Raw genomic sequence first — 15,755 nt, 5'->3', positions numbered from 1 at the left:
TGCCACCCACAGCTAATAAAAAAAAAAGCCAGTGTGTGTGCGCATGTGTTTGTATATGTGTGTGTGTGTGTGTGTGTACTGTCACCATGATTAAGTTATGATGAAAAAATGTTGGACAAGTTGTTATAGACTTGAACCAATATTATCTAAAAGGTTTTGTGTATTTGTGTGTGTGTGTGTGTGTGTGTATGCAGGTGTTGATATTATCTCACCTCAGATCTAACAGCCGTAAGCAGGTGTGTCTCTGGTTGTTAGTTCCTCACTGACTGTCTGCTGTCCACATTAAAGTCCTGTCCTCACTTTTCTGTTGTCTCTCTAAACGCTGACAGAGCTTCACATGTCTAAGAGCTCTCACTGTCCTCTCCTCTTCCCTCTCACTATGTCTGCGTTTGTGTTGGGAGGGGATGAGGGGGTTCCATTGTTAGTATAAGGTCACAACCATGAGACCTGTCAATCCCCCATAATGCAATGCTCCTGGCAAAGCCAAATGGCATGCTCTCATTTAACGCACCCATAAACAAGGCACACAAAGGCGCGCGCACACACAGAGCAGGCTGTGATCAGAGATCATAAAAGCAACAGTAACTGTACGGTAGATATGACTAAGCCATCCAGGGGTCTCTTTTACCTTCCTATCATCTGTTTATGGACAGGTAAGGACTTTAAAAGCATTATTATTTTGAATCAAAAGGCAAGAAATTTCCCTATTTTCTAATCTTTGCTTTTGCAGAAGGACTGCTTAGTTTTTGTTTAAAGTTAAACAAGTCATTCCTGTAAGTGAGATCAATTCAAGGCAGTATTATCTACCATGTCCAAAATTTGTACACGGTCCATTATTGATAATCAAATGGCTTTTAATAAAAATAATTGCAGGTATACAGATATGAATCAAAATCATAAAGACTGGAAGAAACTAAACTATGATCCTCTCTCCTAAACTGGGGTCCCAGGGGGCGCAGAGGGTAATGTCCTGGCATCTCTGGCCCCTCCGGTCCATCTCTCGGGGGAAAGGCTTGGCTGGACCTTGTTAGTCTGTGTAGTGAGTGACTTCAGAAGAGGACACCTGGAGATCAGCTGGAGGTCAGCATCAGAGGGCTATTTATCTATTGCACCATCCAAAACAGCTATAACCAGGAAGAACCGTGGCCCCAACGCTGTGGCCATAATCACAGTGGCGACCAATAACTGGCCCTCGTACAGTTGCTCTGTAAGTCACAGACAACACTCCAAACTAAAGAGGAAACACAGCACCACCTCTGCAGGTATTCCCCATCACTCGACTTTTTTTCATTTTTCATCGCAGCTGCATGAACTATTTGCCACAAAGCTTTTCAACACTTTCTTTCATTTCAGAGGATGAAGAGAAGATTTGCTATGAAGATGAAGCTATCGGAGGTAAAAGTTTGCTGTTGGCAAGCTGTTAAAAAAAATCCATGTAGGTTGTGGAGATGACTTATGTCGGTCCGTGTTATTTGATCTCCAGATTTTGCTTTGTGGACGAACGCAGCGGTGGTGCTGGCTATGAGGCTGCTTCTAATGAAGATCATTGTGTTTAACACTCTGATGACCATTTATCTTGTTATTAAGTGGTAAGTGTTTGTCACCATTTTAGCATTAACCACAGAAACAGGCAGCACACACACCCCAGTGGGAAGGAAACTGGGGTGTCATTCAGTATTACAAAGTAGGTAAAGAATAGTGGAAAATGTTTTTTTTGTTATCTATTCTCTCAGGGGCCCATTGCACTGGAAGCTGGCTGTATTTGTTAAAAGAATGCGACTAACTCCATTTTTATCTTTCCAAGCAAGGCATATTCCTATTAAAGAGGCCGTCTCTGTGTTAGCGTGAATAAAACTGAAGTAGCATTTGTGTTTTTTCAATTATCTTGTCACAAATTTCACTGACTCTGGTGAGGGTGGTATTTGTTTCTCAAAGAATTCTATTTTATAAAGAATGTTCCAAAGCTCTTGCTGCATGGGTGATAATGAAAGCAGGATTTGCTCTATTTTAGAAGCCTCTAACAAAGAACACCCAAGGTTTTCTGTTTTTTCCTTTCATGTTTCTATAGCGGAAGTTTGAAAACATTAGGCTCAATGGGTTGAGTCTTAATGGAATATTTGATTTTTCAGATTATTGGAGATGAAGAGCTTCAGAAGTCCAATGTGACATTGAAAAGAAAACCCAGCCAGAGGAGCTTCAGAACTCTGCACAATGAGGGGATTTCACACCCGAAAATGAAGAGTGTGTCCCTGCCTTTATGGAGTCTTACAGTTTTTTGGAGTGCGCTTTTGGAAAAGTTACATGAGCTCAAGGGGAATAATCCACTATCTGTTTCGACATATTAGCAGTCTTGTCTTTTTCAGTCTTTTCACATTGACATCCCAGGTGTTTCTGACTGTGGCAGTTGAAAACAGACTGTGTTTGTGGGGCCAAGCCTGGTATCTGATCGAAACCCAACCTCAGACAGGTGGTTTAATGCTCCTACTTTGTGTTCCTGCGCTTTTGTAAGAAAATGTGTGTAAAGCTACACTCGCATTAAATAATAAATGCCTTAGATTACTAAAAACAAACAAAACAAAAGCTTTTTGGGAATTTTACGCAAAAAGATAATTCAGCCTTTTTTGTATCCAATTTTTTGCTTTAAAATTCTTGCCAATGTAAAATGAATAAACAAAAAAGTAAGCATGAACCATTTTCACTTTATTGTTTTTTTTAAAATAAAACACTGGCACACAGTTTGTTTCCTCCAATCCTTTTTTTTTTTTTTTTTGAGCACACACTGACATAGCAAGAGAATACCACTAGGTGGCAGTACAATCACATCTGACATTTCTTTAAATTATTATCCAACAGCAAGAATATGGAGCTTAACTTCCTCTACAGGACACTACGTTCATAAATAAGTTAAGAGTTTCAACATTGACCAGGCACTCGTCACCAAACCAACACTCACACATGATCTAAAAGATCACAATGCCAAAAACTGAGATAAACAAAGTGGGTGTAATTATACAGAATGCTACTTTAGAAAGGGTTGAAATTTCTACCAGGCACCAAATTCACATGACACACTGGAGCGCAGTGTAATGACATTTCCTGTGTAATTTAGAGTTTTTATCTGCCATATTCCACATGTATTCCAACAAGCAGCCAATTCTGTCTGAGGAAAGGGAGTCTACACTAGCAAGTTTTATTTAAAAAAAAAAAAAAAAGAAGAACGGTGCTGGTTTGGTGGTGAGTTCTGAATTATTTGTTCTTAAAAAAAAATAATAAAAAAAAACATACATTTTCTGTCTTTGGCTCAAATTATACGGAAAAAAAAAAGCATCTGGTGAGTAACAAACACGAGCCTGTATAGATACGGCAATTTGGCAAAAAGGTGGGAATACCCTTAATGTGACTTGTAAAAATAAATCACATTTATCAACCCATACAAGACCAATGACGCATCCAAACACCAGCACACACACATTAGCTGAAATCATAATGCAACAAAATAGTATTGATGGCATTTGCTGCAACAATATACCAAATACATTCAACAGAAAAGCTCACATTGACTGACTTTAAATGAGATGCTGAGACCGCTGGAAGAAGGCATTTTAACAAAAATGAATTCAACCGACTTCTATTATGAAAGGAGCAAAAACCAGAAAATACATTGACAAAACGTGAGCTGTTGTGGGTTTTGGTGGAGAACAGCACGTGAAAAGAAGAAACACTGACTGGCATTTGTGAAAAAACAATTGAAATAAAGTGCTTTTGTTAAAACAAACATCCTCTGTCTGAGGTATTAAAAAAAGTCACATCAAATGGCATTAAAAAAAAAAAATAAAAAAAAAAAAAACTCTACACCATTACACTGTGCACTGATGAAAAAACAACAACTATTTACAGTTGATTCACCCACACAGAAAGATTTGTGTCATTGTCAATTGCGTTCTATGATTCTGACTCTACCAGGTAAATGCAGTTAGTGTTGCCAGTCTGTTCCCCACTAGGGGGCTTGTTAGTTCTTAAAAAAAAGACACTTCCAGTTTCTAGTAACTGTCCAGCCTGCTGTTTCCTCTCTGCATGACAGAGGCATCAGTGCTCAGTATCAGTGTTCAGCAAAAAAACTCCCAAAACTCTTTCTAGTGCACACACACACATAAGCCTACATGCATGCAGGCACACACAAAGACTGACATTCTTACATCAAAACAATGCTCACAGCACATAGCAAGAGCACAGCAAGCCGTTTGATAGACTGAGAATCAGAGCGTAAGTTGGAGGTGGCAGAGCCGCGGGGGTAGATCCTCCATCTATCCCGGTGTGGATGAAGACTCTCCAAATCCTTCTGAGCACTGTACGCTGCCACTGTGAAGTTAGCGTCCCCGGTGGTCAGGAGATCAAACACGCAGGAGTGGAAGTAAATGTCCAGCACGTCCAGCTGCTCCCTGCAGCGCTCCTTTGCCCCCTCCACACCAAATACGTGCGTGGCACCATAGGGATATGCCTGTGTCTGTGAGGAGTAGCTGGGTCGACGCAGCTGCTGTAGCTGCAGGCCAAGAGCTGGAGGAGAGAGCGGTAGGGGAAGATGCCCCGCTTGGTCGATGCGTTCACTGCTGGGGCAGCCATTCAGGCAGAGTTGCAGGTCCTGGGTGGCATCATAGGCCTGCGCCAGCTCCTCAGGGATCCGAACCGCCAGCGTCAGGTAACGCCCCAGCTGGCGAACAATTACAGTTACACCAATGTAGCCAGCATGCAGCTCCACGTGGCGCCCGGGGCTGCGCTCAGATATCCACAAAGCCCGGACCTTCCCAGTTGCACCATCTGCACCAACAGAGGTGTGGATTGGGTCTCCACTGCTCACGGTCCCATCATCAAAGGCAGCGGGGAGGTTGTCTGTGACAGCCTGGTAGACCCTCTGGTCTGTGCAACCCTCATAAGGCTTGAAGATGATGGTGATCTACAAAGCAAGAGGAAGAGTGTGTTCATCATTTATATCTTTTGCCAAATTCTTGGGTTAGAAAATTCAAAAACTTCTAATTTTAGACTATATATTGATCAATAAATTGGATGAAAAAGTTCACAAGACAGGCAGGAGGGGTAATGTAAAGGGACACACACGTAAATATTATACACGTTGTTGACTCATCACACAAAATTGAAAGAAATGGTTTAATGATTTTTTAACAAGTTGTAATTTGACACGCAGCTATGAAAACATGCTGACAAATGCAAGCACACAAGCACAGAGCACAGAAGCATACACACTCCAGCGGTGTGTGTGGAAGCAATGGTGGATGCAGGGTGTGGTGTGAGCATTACGGTTAGCACTAGCATCATAGTTCCGGTGAATGGCTGCTTTGTTCACATGACAGCCGTGAGGAATGAGGCCTGGCAGCCCATTAAGCCTGGAGGGCTGTTAATGTGGGTGTATATAAGAGACCGTGTGTGTGTGTGTGTGTGTGTGTGTGTGCGTGTGTGTGTGAGAGTGTGTCCCTAATAGTCGTGACTAATAACTTGCTCCACCTCTGACACAAGGTCAGACCTTCCGCTCTAGTGTAGAAAATCTACTATTTGCTCACTGTGTGTGAGTCTATGTCTGTGTGTAAGATTAAGTGTATGCATGGGTGTGTATGCGTTTTAATAATTAAAGCTATTGACTGATCCAGAGAGTGCAGATCATCAGGGGAAACATCAACATCGTTTCTTTAACACCACAAAGATCACCTTGTGTGGCTCATCATCCATTTAGTGTTGTGCATATATGTGTATGAGTATCTTTCCTGTTGCACAGGGACCTTTTAACACACATAGTGCTTTAAGCTGAGTGCAAGGAGTGCCACTTATGAACTTATGAGACGCGCATGCACACGCAAATGCTTGCAGACGCACTCATAAGTAAACAGTGGCTCCTTTCACACATCTCATTCCACGTTATTAGCGGTCAGGCTATACGCAGCCATTAACCAAGTTAGGTTTGCAACACTGCTGCGGTCACAAGAGACAGTCACAAGATCGAGGCTGCTTGCCTCACACCTGTGGGAGCGGGTGACACACAGAATGAGGCAGAAAGAGAGAGTTAAATAGAGCGAGGGTGTTTTCCACTTTCACACTGATAAGATTTCTGTAGCACAGAAAAGCAACTTAGAGGTCATTATAGACACACACACACACACACACACACAAATAACCCTAATTACATCAACTGTTCTCACTTAAGAAACTCTTTTAGCCTTAACAATCTTAATGGGAGCCCTTTCTTCCACCTCTTTGAAAGTTCTCACCTTATTGGTTGCTGTGGCACTGGAGCCAGGAACCACAGGAACATTAGTGACCTGCACCGACAGATAGTCATTATCAATGAGAGGCCACGCCCCCTCCACCTTACAAGTCTGGAAGCTGTCCTTAAATGTCCTCAGGTGCGGGTCCCCAAACAGCCCGCAAAACAGGTATCCAGGCCGAGAGTGGCCATGGCCGTGGCTGTGAGAGTGAGAGTGTGTGTGCACGTGGGAATGTGTGTGGGCGTGTTGGGTACGGCTGTGGTAGTTGCAGGGTTCCGGCTGGACCTCTGGGTGCGTAGAGGACGTGGGCCCGTCTCTGGAGCAGTTCCTCTGGCTCATGAGGTCTGAGATGCCCAGCACGGCCGAGTGGAAGACCAGGTTCCCCCGGCAGGACTTGGCTGTCCTCTGGGTGCAGGCCGAGTACGCTCGTAAAGCCTTGCAAAACTCAGTGTGAAAGCCATCCACGGCAGGTGTCAGATGGGAGGTCAGGGAGACAAAGTCAGTGGTGCACTTCTGAATACGACACTGGGGGGTTGCCACCTGACACTTTCCTAAAGGGGACACATGGATAGAATCAGAAATACAAATAAGTAAATACAAAATGATCATAGTAGCTCATGACTGATAAGCAGAACCCAAGTAGAAGTTACCACAGATGTCTGTCTAGCTTTGAACTAGTCTGAACTGGATCTTACTAGAAATGGAAAGTTTGTGCACTCAAATGAGACAGCTAAGGTTACTGTGTGAGGAACGCTTTGATCTTAAACACACAATGGTACCAGCCTGTTACAGTCCAACATAATAAAACTAGAAAAAGAACCAGCTGCTGATTGAAAATCCTGATCAATCAGCAGTGCCGCTTTGTGAGTGTAATAAACCTGAAGAGTAATAAACCAAAGAGCAGCCAGACAGGAAAGATGAAGCAAGTTTTCCCACAAGGAATGAGATAATACTGCTTGTACAGCCAAGAAGCACATAAAACATACAGTACTATAGTGAGAGGGAGAAAGAGGATGCAGGTGTGCTGCGCATGCAAATCCATTACCATGATTTAGTGAAGCTTATCCTATTTATTGAGGAAGGTCAGTAAGGTACTGTTTGAGATCCTGAGCTTTAGCAGAGGAAACACACGATCAAAAATTCACCATGAACCCGTCTGGAAGAGATTTCTTGGTATCAAATGGTCCGTGATCTTTTATCTGTTTCTACAATTCTGAATGGAGCAAGGGTCAAATCAGCCTTTTTGTATCACTGATCATCAGGGAGAAAGAGGGAGTTAGAGCCAGAGAGAGATTAGAGACCAGACCTAATGCATCAGTCACAGCGCGCTCCTATTAGATTAGGCCAGAAAGAGAGGCTCTGCAGTGTGTGGGCAGCTGCACACAAACACCCACACACACACACAACGAGCGATCTAAAAAAGAACGCTGCTTGTGCTTCCATTAAACGCAGAGTCTGTGATCTTCAGATGGTGGTATGACTTCCTAATGGCCTAGCAAAAGCAGAGAGGACACGGTTCTTCTTCACTGAAATCCTCCGATTCCCTCAGTGTCACACCAACACTTGAGTTACCGCGAAACAAACAAATACACAAAAGCCAAAAGCTAAGAGCACATTCAATCCTTTGTAGGCTCGTGAAGGTGTTGGGTGCTACCATTTGGGGGCAGTAATGCTCTGAGTTTTAGAAGTCAGGGTTCAGGTACAGACCCCCCACTCACACCACGCTTCAGAATCTCTCTCCTGCCTGTTAAATACTGACACGAACCCACAGATACGCACACATACACACACAGGCTGAGTGCCACACCAACCACCACTGCGCAGACTGTCTGAGCACTGAGGACACATTGTGTCTTTTGACCGGCGCACCAACAGCCTCCCTCTTACCCTCCTATCTGGCCTGCCGCACCTAAATACTGCTCCCAATCTAATCAGAGTGAGTTTATTTTCTTTCATAAGGTATCAGGATCATGAGCTGCTCGAAAAACACACTAAAGCTCCTGTTCAGGAGCATTTTTCCCAGCAGAGTGACACAGCAAGAAGAAAGCTGACCCTGTTACAGAAAGACACAGGCTTAAACCTCAGACTTGTAAAGGTCCAAACTTTGCTGATGACGAGCACCTACTGGGATTTACGCCAAGTCCCATTGTGTGGCTGCATAGTTGACTCCACATTCAAGCTTTCCCGTGAGTGTTTCAAGCAAAGAGAGAATTTTCATGCGGCGATTAATTGAGTTCCGACTATACGATGTTCAATATTAAAGCACAATTTTCTTACTTTTGGTCCTCAAGGATTTCCGTGATCTTTTTAAGTATTCATAGCTGTAATTTCAGAGGAAAATCCATTCTATGCATATAAATAAGTTGAACTGAGGGGATGAATACTGAATGGGGAGGAGAATAAAGAACTCCTCGTGTGAGGGAGTAATGTGTTCAACACATTCAAAGCTTTGTTTGTTTGTATTATCCTCGGTGGTAAAACTCTCATGGAGACACAATAGTAGTGAGCACAGTGTGCAAAATTTATGTTCTATATCAACATTTCTTTTTCACTCCATCCTCCTCCGTTTTTTTTCTCCCTACATCATCTGCTGTCTTTGTTTTTTCCGAGCTGAAATCCCTTGCCCCTTTCCTGTTTTCAGCCTTCTCAGCCTGGGTCCCTGGCCGGTCCCCCCTCCCCTTACCTAGTCACTTCGCCCCCTCTCCTCCCGCATCCTGAGGCACCTTCTTCACCATCAGACAGAGGTCAAAAGATCCACCAGGCTTGGGTTTTAGCATTTCTTTGTCTCCCAATCTAGCTGCCCCCAACTTCTCTGATCTTCCAACATCAGAAAAGGATCTACTGGGATCATCTCTCAGCCAAGGGAATGGCTTGTGAAGTGCTTATTGATCACCTTGTTGTGTGCACTCTCTCACATTCTGAGCTCAAATCACACAAATAGTCCTCTAAGCTTAGAGATGCAAAAGCTTCACAGGAGCTCACCACAGCATGCGCCCGACTGAACAACGGACAGTCCTGCTCTCCTGTCCGAAACAGACCCATGCAGCTGACAGCTGATGACATATGTCTAAATACCCTAAACGTGCACAAGTTGTAGCAAATAAAAGATTTTGTTTGCCTCAACGGTTTAAACGATACAAATTCCTTCCAGGTGACGCACGTGTGGCAGAAGGTGCCGCAAGGGTCTTAATGTGAAGTGGGTATGTCTGTTCCCACCAGGCTGTGTGCAGAGGTAGTTTTGTCCTGCTGCCTGAGCCCTAATTACTGGAGGTGTGACTGCCAAACAGAGCCGCCACTACAGCTGACCCCCTGCACACACAGAAACACACAGACGCGGCCAAAAAAAAACAAAAAAAAAACGATTGCTTTTTTCTGGAAAGCGGATATTGTTTTTCTGCAATAGATGCAAAAATATCAGCTTTTACACAACATAAAACGACCAGCAAACAGTGTCAAATAAGAAGGCAGTGAATCAATATGTCCAAGCAGCCAGACAATAAATTCATTTTATTTTAGTCAATAAGCTTTTCTAACATTTGGCTCTCAGATAAATCAAGCACATCTGAAGCATTCATCTTACACTAGGAGCTTCTGCGATGACTAAAAGATAGGCACCCAATATAATAATGAGAAAACTGCCAGACTTTTAAGGGACCTTTAATCTACTTTTATTTCTTAGATGGGACAGCTTCATATATTTTGAATAACACTCTTTTTCTGTAGCATTTTATTCAAGTACTCCACATTAGGTTTGATTAGGATTTACACCGTTTCACATTTTCCAGTCGGCAGCACTGCAAACTACTGTTTTATATTTTATGTTCTATGGAATAGATCTGGGTTGTATATGGACGGGAGAAGAGTTTTTCCATTCTGTTCTCCTCCTCCACGAGCTATTAAGGGGCAGACAGGAGAATGACGGCCCAGGAGAGAGGAGGAGAAACTCGATCCGTGCTCAAACTGCTGCACTGCCGCTTTGGAGAGAGCCATTGTCAGGCAGCACTGGGCCCAACTCAAGGATCGGACACACGATGATTACAAACACTTAATAACTAAGAAAGTGGCTATATCTGCTCGCTACCGACTGCTACAGACAGAAAAAGAAGTATTGTAAACTGAGGCTGTAACTGGTGCGGCGCGCTGCAATGAGTGCGAAATGGAATAAAAAAAGTGCGTAAAATTACAAAATCCTCGCAACTATGATGGAGAGGCACGCGTGTTGTTGTAGTGTTGAAAGTGTGCGAGTAAGTTACCTATATGAGCACCGAAGCAGAGAACGATGATCAGCAACAGCAGTGGCCGGAAGCGGCGCACTACAGACGGGGAAGCGAGGCGCTCAGCCCCGCGGCAACAGCATCCGGCTCTCCCCATCCCCGTCCATGCAGGGCCAGGAGGGGAGAGTGGACAGACCTCCGAGGAGCGAGGAGGGGTGGTGTCCAGGCCTTCCCACTTCTCCTTCTGCCTCTTCTTCCTCACTCTTCTCTCCTTCCTCGCCTCCTCGGGTGCGCAGGGGCATGAAAACACAGCTGCTCCGCGGAATGCAGGGCGGAGGGGCAGGAAAGGCGAAGAGGGAAGGGGAAGCAAAGTGCGACCAGAAGTCACTTCGACGCCACTTTTACTTTTTTCCACACCCCATGTGATTTAAGAGCGCTCTCTAGCTCGGCGGCCGGACTTTTGCTTTGATTATGATCACTCTCCTCTCGCATCCTACACGCACAATCACATCCCTCCCTTACCAAGCCGGGATTTCTCCTCCACTCCTCCCATTTCACTTTCTCCTCCTCCTCCTCTGCCCCTCCAGCAAATCAATAGAGAATCAACCGAACCCTGCTGGCGGAAAACCCGCCTACCACTAGACGGAGAGACAAGACCACGGAATAGGACGACGAGGCAGCCTAAAAGTTATACAAACTCGGAGATGTAATGATGATCTTGTATCAAAGAGTGCATCACAGAACATAATGGATTTCTGATAGTTAGAGTGTTGCCATTTTAATTGGCAATTTAACGTTGATCAAGAAAAAAACTGAACATTTTTAGCGTTTTCATGTGACCTAAGGATAAAGGATAGGATAAAGACATTTTTAAAAAATGAAGAAAAGTGGAGGGGTCCGATGCTGCATTCTGAGAAACTGGGGACATGCCACTATGTAAAAATGCTCCTAGTGGAAATGACTTTGTGAGCTCATTAGAAATGAGCCTTTTTTTTATCATTCTAAAACTATATAGTCTATACACTCTGGCATTGTAAATAGAGCCTATATCAATATGAAAACTGTTTAGTATAACAAAAATAAATAAAAGATTATGCAATGCTTGAAATCGCTCTTTTTCATATGATCTTTTGTTGTTTTTCGGATTTTGCATCACGAGCTTACAATTATACAAAATAAGACATCAAAATAGTCAAATTAAAATAACTTCCCATTCTGAAGATTTCATATTAACTGGAGACTCTTCACACTCCTCATAACTGTTAATGTGGGACGAATCCCTGTGTCTCCCCTCTGACATGATACTAATTTGCTGTATGAACCCTTTGATGTATTTGAACCACTGGCCAAATGAGCTCGATGTGTGGAGAGAGACATTATTAATTGGTGAGTGATTCCATTTTAAGTTGCTGTTTTAAGTTATTTGATGAAACCTTTTGATTTTTAAACTTCAATCCGAATAAATCTGTTGCAGATGGAAAATACGCGTCATCCTTCATCTGCTGGTTTCTTCAGTTTGTTTATTTCTTGACCGAAATTATTGAAAAAGCAAAAAAAAAAAAAAAAAAAAAAACTGTGAGCAGATACAGTGATTCACACAAGATTATAGGAGCTATGTGACATGCAGACAGTACAGACATGACAACACAGACTGACAGCAAACGGTTAACTCTGAAACTGTCGTAAATCTTTGCAGTCAAATGAACAGAAGTGCCAAAAGTACAAGGTAAGCAGACAAAGCAAACACTGCCCAGAGATAATGACACACACTGAATATATGCAAAACAGCCAATCGTTCTCTCAACCTACAATAAATCATGAATGAATAACTTCAGGATGCATTTCATAAGTTTTTATTGCAAGGAATTGAGCCCAAGCCAAAGTCACTTTGTCTAATAAACGTTACAAGTCTGGACAGATTTTAGAGTAAGCGCCAAAGCATCAACAGTTCTAGATAATCTTTTACTCACAGTATATTGCGCATATCTTCACTGTGTCTGTTCAGCGTTTGCATGAATACGTTCAAGATTATTCAATTTAATCCTCTGCTGCCAACTGCATCTTGCCAAACTGTGTCACCCTGGCTCAACTTGTTTATGTCTATGTGTGAGAATTTAAGTACAATTGTGTGCGTGTGTGTCGACAAGTCAGTGTCTCCATGACAGTTACTGTTGTGCTGACAGTTAATGTGCTTTTATATGAGTCATAGTCGGGTAGTTTCACTCTGGCAGGACCCAGTTTCAGCACACTCAAATTACTTCTGGCCATAAGTTTGGTCAAGGCCGCCTGTTCCATCCCGACTGTATCTGTAAAATAAACACACCATAGAGCTCGTGAGGGTTTCACAGTAAGTGTGGCCAAAGGAGATGATGTGTCCAACCAAAGCAGGTTCTCATATTAGATTATATTAGCTTCCTGTTTGTACCAGAAGTCTCTGATCTCACTTGTGAAGAAGTCTGCATGTGTGTTTCTCCATGTGTGAGGAAATTATTTCTAATATCCTATTGGAGTTTGTACAAGTGTGTGTTTTTTCTACTGTGTATATGTTGTGCTTATTCCAGAGGTACCTTTAGAGCAGACCTCGAGTTAGTCGAAACGGCTGACAAATTAAAGTTTAAAAGTTGAGCAAGACTGATAAATTACTGAATGGTATCATGAATACTGACTGAACTTAACAGAAGAAATGTTGGGGAAAAATGTTGAAATTGAAAAATTAAACAAAACCAAAGCACTTTCAAAAATTGAAATCCTCAATTTTGATGAACATAGTTCATTAAGGAGAGATCAATTGGTTGCAATTAAATTTACGAAAGTACGGGAATTAAAATTTGCATCAATTTGTCTGTCACTTTGATACGCCGTCTTGATGAAGCAGAGATACGGACAAAGGCAGGGGATATGATGGCTGGTGGTGGACGAGCAGAGTTAGGAGGTGGCACAAGCTTCTGATGAGGCTCCTCTGGAATCAGGAAGAGGTGAATGTGGGGAGAAGGCATTTCAAAAGTCAGGCTGAAGGGAGAATGACAATAAAGAATTGAGTTTTTAAGAACGAGTATCAGATTGACTGGCTTTAAATAAGGCAGGAAGACTTGTTGAGAATAAGGTGATTGCATAAATCTGAAGAGCATAATTCAAAAACATTCAGACAGGGGAGTAACAGGAAAGTTGTGTAATACTAAAGAAATAAACATCTCAGGACCAGGGGAAGGCATGTCACAACAGAATGGCAGTACAGTTAAAAGAGTCCTGATGCTAAACTGGCCTGCCTGCAGTCTAAACCTGTAACCCGTGGAAAAGGTTTGCTGCATCACGAAGGGAAAAATCTGACTAAGGCAACCTTGAAACCAGAGATTGGACTGAAGAGAAGTTTCAGTGCAATCTGTTGGTTTCCTAAGCTAGGATATTGTTTTTTGAATTGGCTCTATATGAATTATGGATTGGATTATGATTACAATGAATTGAACTCCAATTGGCTTGAATTGGACTATATTATTTAAGTGCCTTGAGATGACATTTGTCATAATTTGGCGCAATATAAATGAAACTGAATTTAATTGAAACGTTGAGCAGCTAAAATCCAGCATTGAGGGGGAAAAAACGTGAATAATACCAAAAAATACGGAAAGTATTTTAGCCTGGAAACTGGTTTCTGAAGACTTGCAGAGAGATGCAAAAAGTCTGCCACTGCAGACAAGCTCTGGCGCCAACTTTTTGGATTTGTGTTGCAAGCATCAAATTCTAAATGTTCAAAATACTTTTATAACAGCTAATGTGGTGTGTTTTCACCAACTTCAAGATATCATGGGGTTTGAATGATTTGGAAGATGCCACATTTCCCACTTATTTGCATTTTGAACAGAAATCTCTAAAGCATTGAATATTAACTATGCATGTTCACATCTGGCTGTTTTTGCGCTCACACGAATACCTCTGTTATTATTTTTTTGTTTGTTTGTTTGTTTTAAATGATAAATTCAAAGCTCATTCAGAACCTACTGGAGATTTGGGGACATCATCTTGTTAAAATTATAAATGTGGTCCTATTTTCTTGGAAGACTGGTTTTCATCCTGCCAGTGAAGTGACACCAGTTTGTGGCTTCCGGTGGTCCGGTCCTTCTGAGAAACTTAATGCTGTTTAACTTTAATTTGCCACTCAGCTGTGCATCCCGGATACTAAATATTAGGGCAGGAATTAAGCTCGCCGTGTTCTGACAGTTCCGACAGCCTCGCTGACCAGACCGTCACCCTGCAGCGCACCTCTCTGCAGGATGAAGCACAGACAGGTGAACATTTCATTTAACCTAACGCACTGAACAGAGACTGGGTAATTCAATTACACGTGTACGTATGGTGCTATTCATCAGGACTAATTTCCTATTTCATTCTAATCACACATCTGCCAACAGACACACAAGCGGACTCCTTGATAACACATGACCCCGTTCATGGGGATTCATTTTATATTTCATACTTATTCATTTAATCACTTCCACCACAGCTGAGACCAGGGAGGAGAGGAAACCAACACACCTCCCACAAATCTACTTTGCCGGGTTGCACATGCGTTCACACACTTGCCTGAGGCACAAAGACAGTCTGTCTCTGAACGTCGAGCTTGTCTTCACCTCCACACCTCAGCCTCCCTTCTCCACTTCTACCTCTCTCCACCTCACCCCACCCTCACTCCAAACAGGCCATCATTCAACAGCTCACACAAGTCCATAATACACCTGTGTGTTCATGTGCGAGCAAGTGTGTGTGTGTCTGGCAGAGAGAGTAAGTGTCGAGAGCTCGCATTGTTGCAAACACATCGAAGGCCGTGTTTGGACAAGGTGAAGTGATGCATTCTTTCTCAGGGTCAAGATACACAAGTATGCAGACTTTACAAAGCAAGATTAATCACTGATGGGAAAAAAGAGCTTTGTTCAGCGTAAAACTCCATATTAATGATGATAAAAGTAAAGAAATCACAAACTAATCTATGAACTATGTGATTACATCGAAAACATAACTGAAGTGCTCATGTGTGAACTGTATCATGCCATTGCAGCAAATCTAGGTCTACTCTTCTAAAAACCAATTAACTGGGCTCTACAACAATACGTCATTTTCGCAAATAATTTAAATGAATTCAGATTGTTTAATATGAGGAGGAACAACTGCACCATGATTTTAAAGAAAAGGGAACTACAGTGGGCAAACGTCTTGATTTATTGCTGTGATGTAAATACTACATTATTTAAGTCTACATTATTCAACCTGTATCACC

General features: G+C 42.6%; 1 protein-coding gene across 1 annotated transcript; it reads right to left on the bottom strand.

The window, feature by feature from the left end:
• Positions 1 to 2,692: 2,692 nt before the first annotated feature.
• On the bottom strand, positions 2,693 to 11,034 carry rgmb (repulsive guidance molecule BMP co-receptor b). The gene is made up of 3 exons (XM_075468086.1): positions 10,526 to 11,034; positions 6,276 to 6,823; positions 2,693 to 4,951 (listed from the first exon to the last, which is right to left on the bottom strand). Exons 1-3 carry the CDS (start codon positions 10,641 to 10,643, stop codon positions 4,193 to 4,195), a joined length of 1,425 nt encoding a protein of 474 aa, XP_075324201.1. The 5' UTR covers positions 10,644 to 11,034; the 3' UTR covers positions 2,693 to 4,192.
• Between the last annotated feature and the right edge of the window lie 4,721 nt (positions 11,035 to 15,755).

The sequence above is a fragment of the Odontesthes bonariensis genome, chromosome 6 (genome assembly GCF_027942865.1).
Source record: "Odontesthes bonariensis isolate fOdoBon6 chromosome 6, fOdoBon6.hap1, whole genome shotgun sequence".
In the NCBI taxonomy this organism is placed as follows: Eukaryota; Metazoa; Chordata; class Actinopteri; order Atheriniformes; family Atherinopsidae; genus Odontesthes; species Odontesthes bonariensis.
Note: the sequence above shows the minus strand (reverse complement) of the source record. Positions and strands in the feature narration are given on the sequence as shown.

Excerpts from the sequence above, each read along its gene's own strand:
- rgmb (XM_075468086.1), bottom strand. The coding sequence starts at position 10,643 with ATGGGGAGAGCCGGATGCTGTTGCCGCGGGGCTGAGCGCCTCGCTTCC. Across the intron at positions 6,824-10,525 it reads CTGCTTCGGTGCTCATATAG|GAAAGTGTCAGGTGGCAACC; the intron begins GTAACTTACTCG and ends TGTCCCCTTTAG. Across the intron at positions 4,952-6,275 it reads GTGCCACAGCAACCAATAAG|ATCACCATCATCTTCAAGCC; the intron begins GTGAGAACTTTC and ends CTTGCTTTGTAG.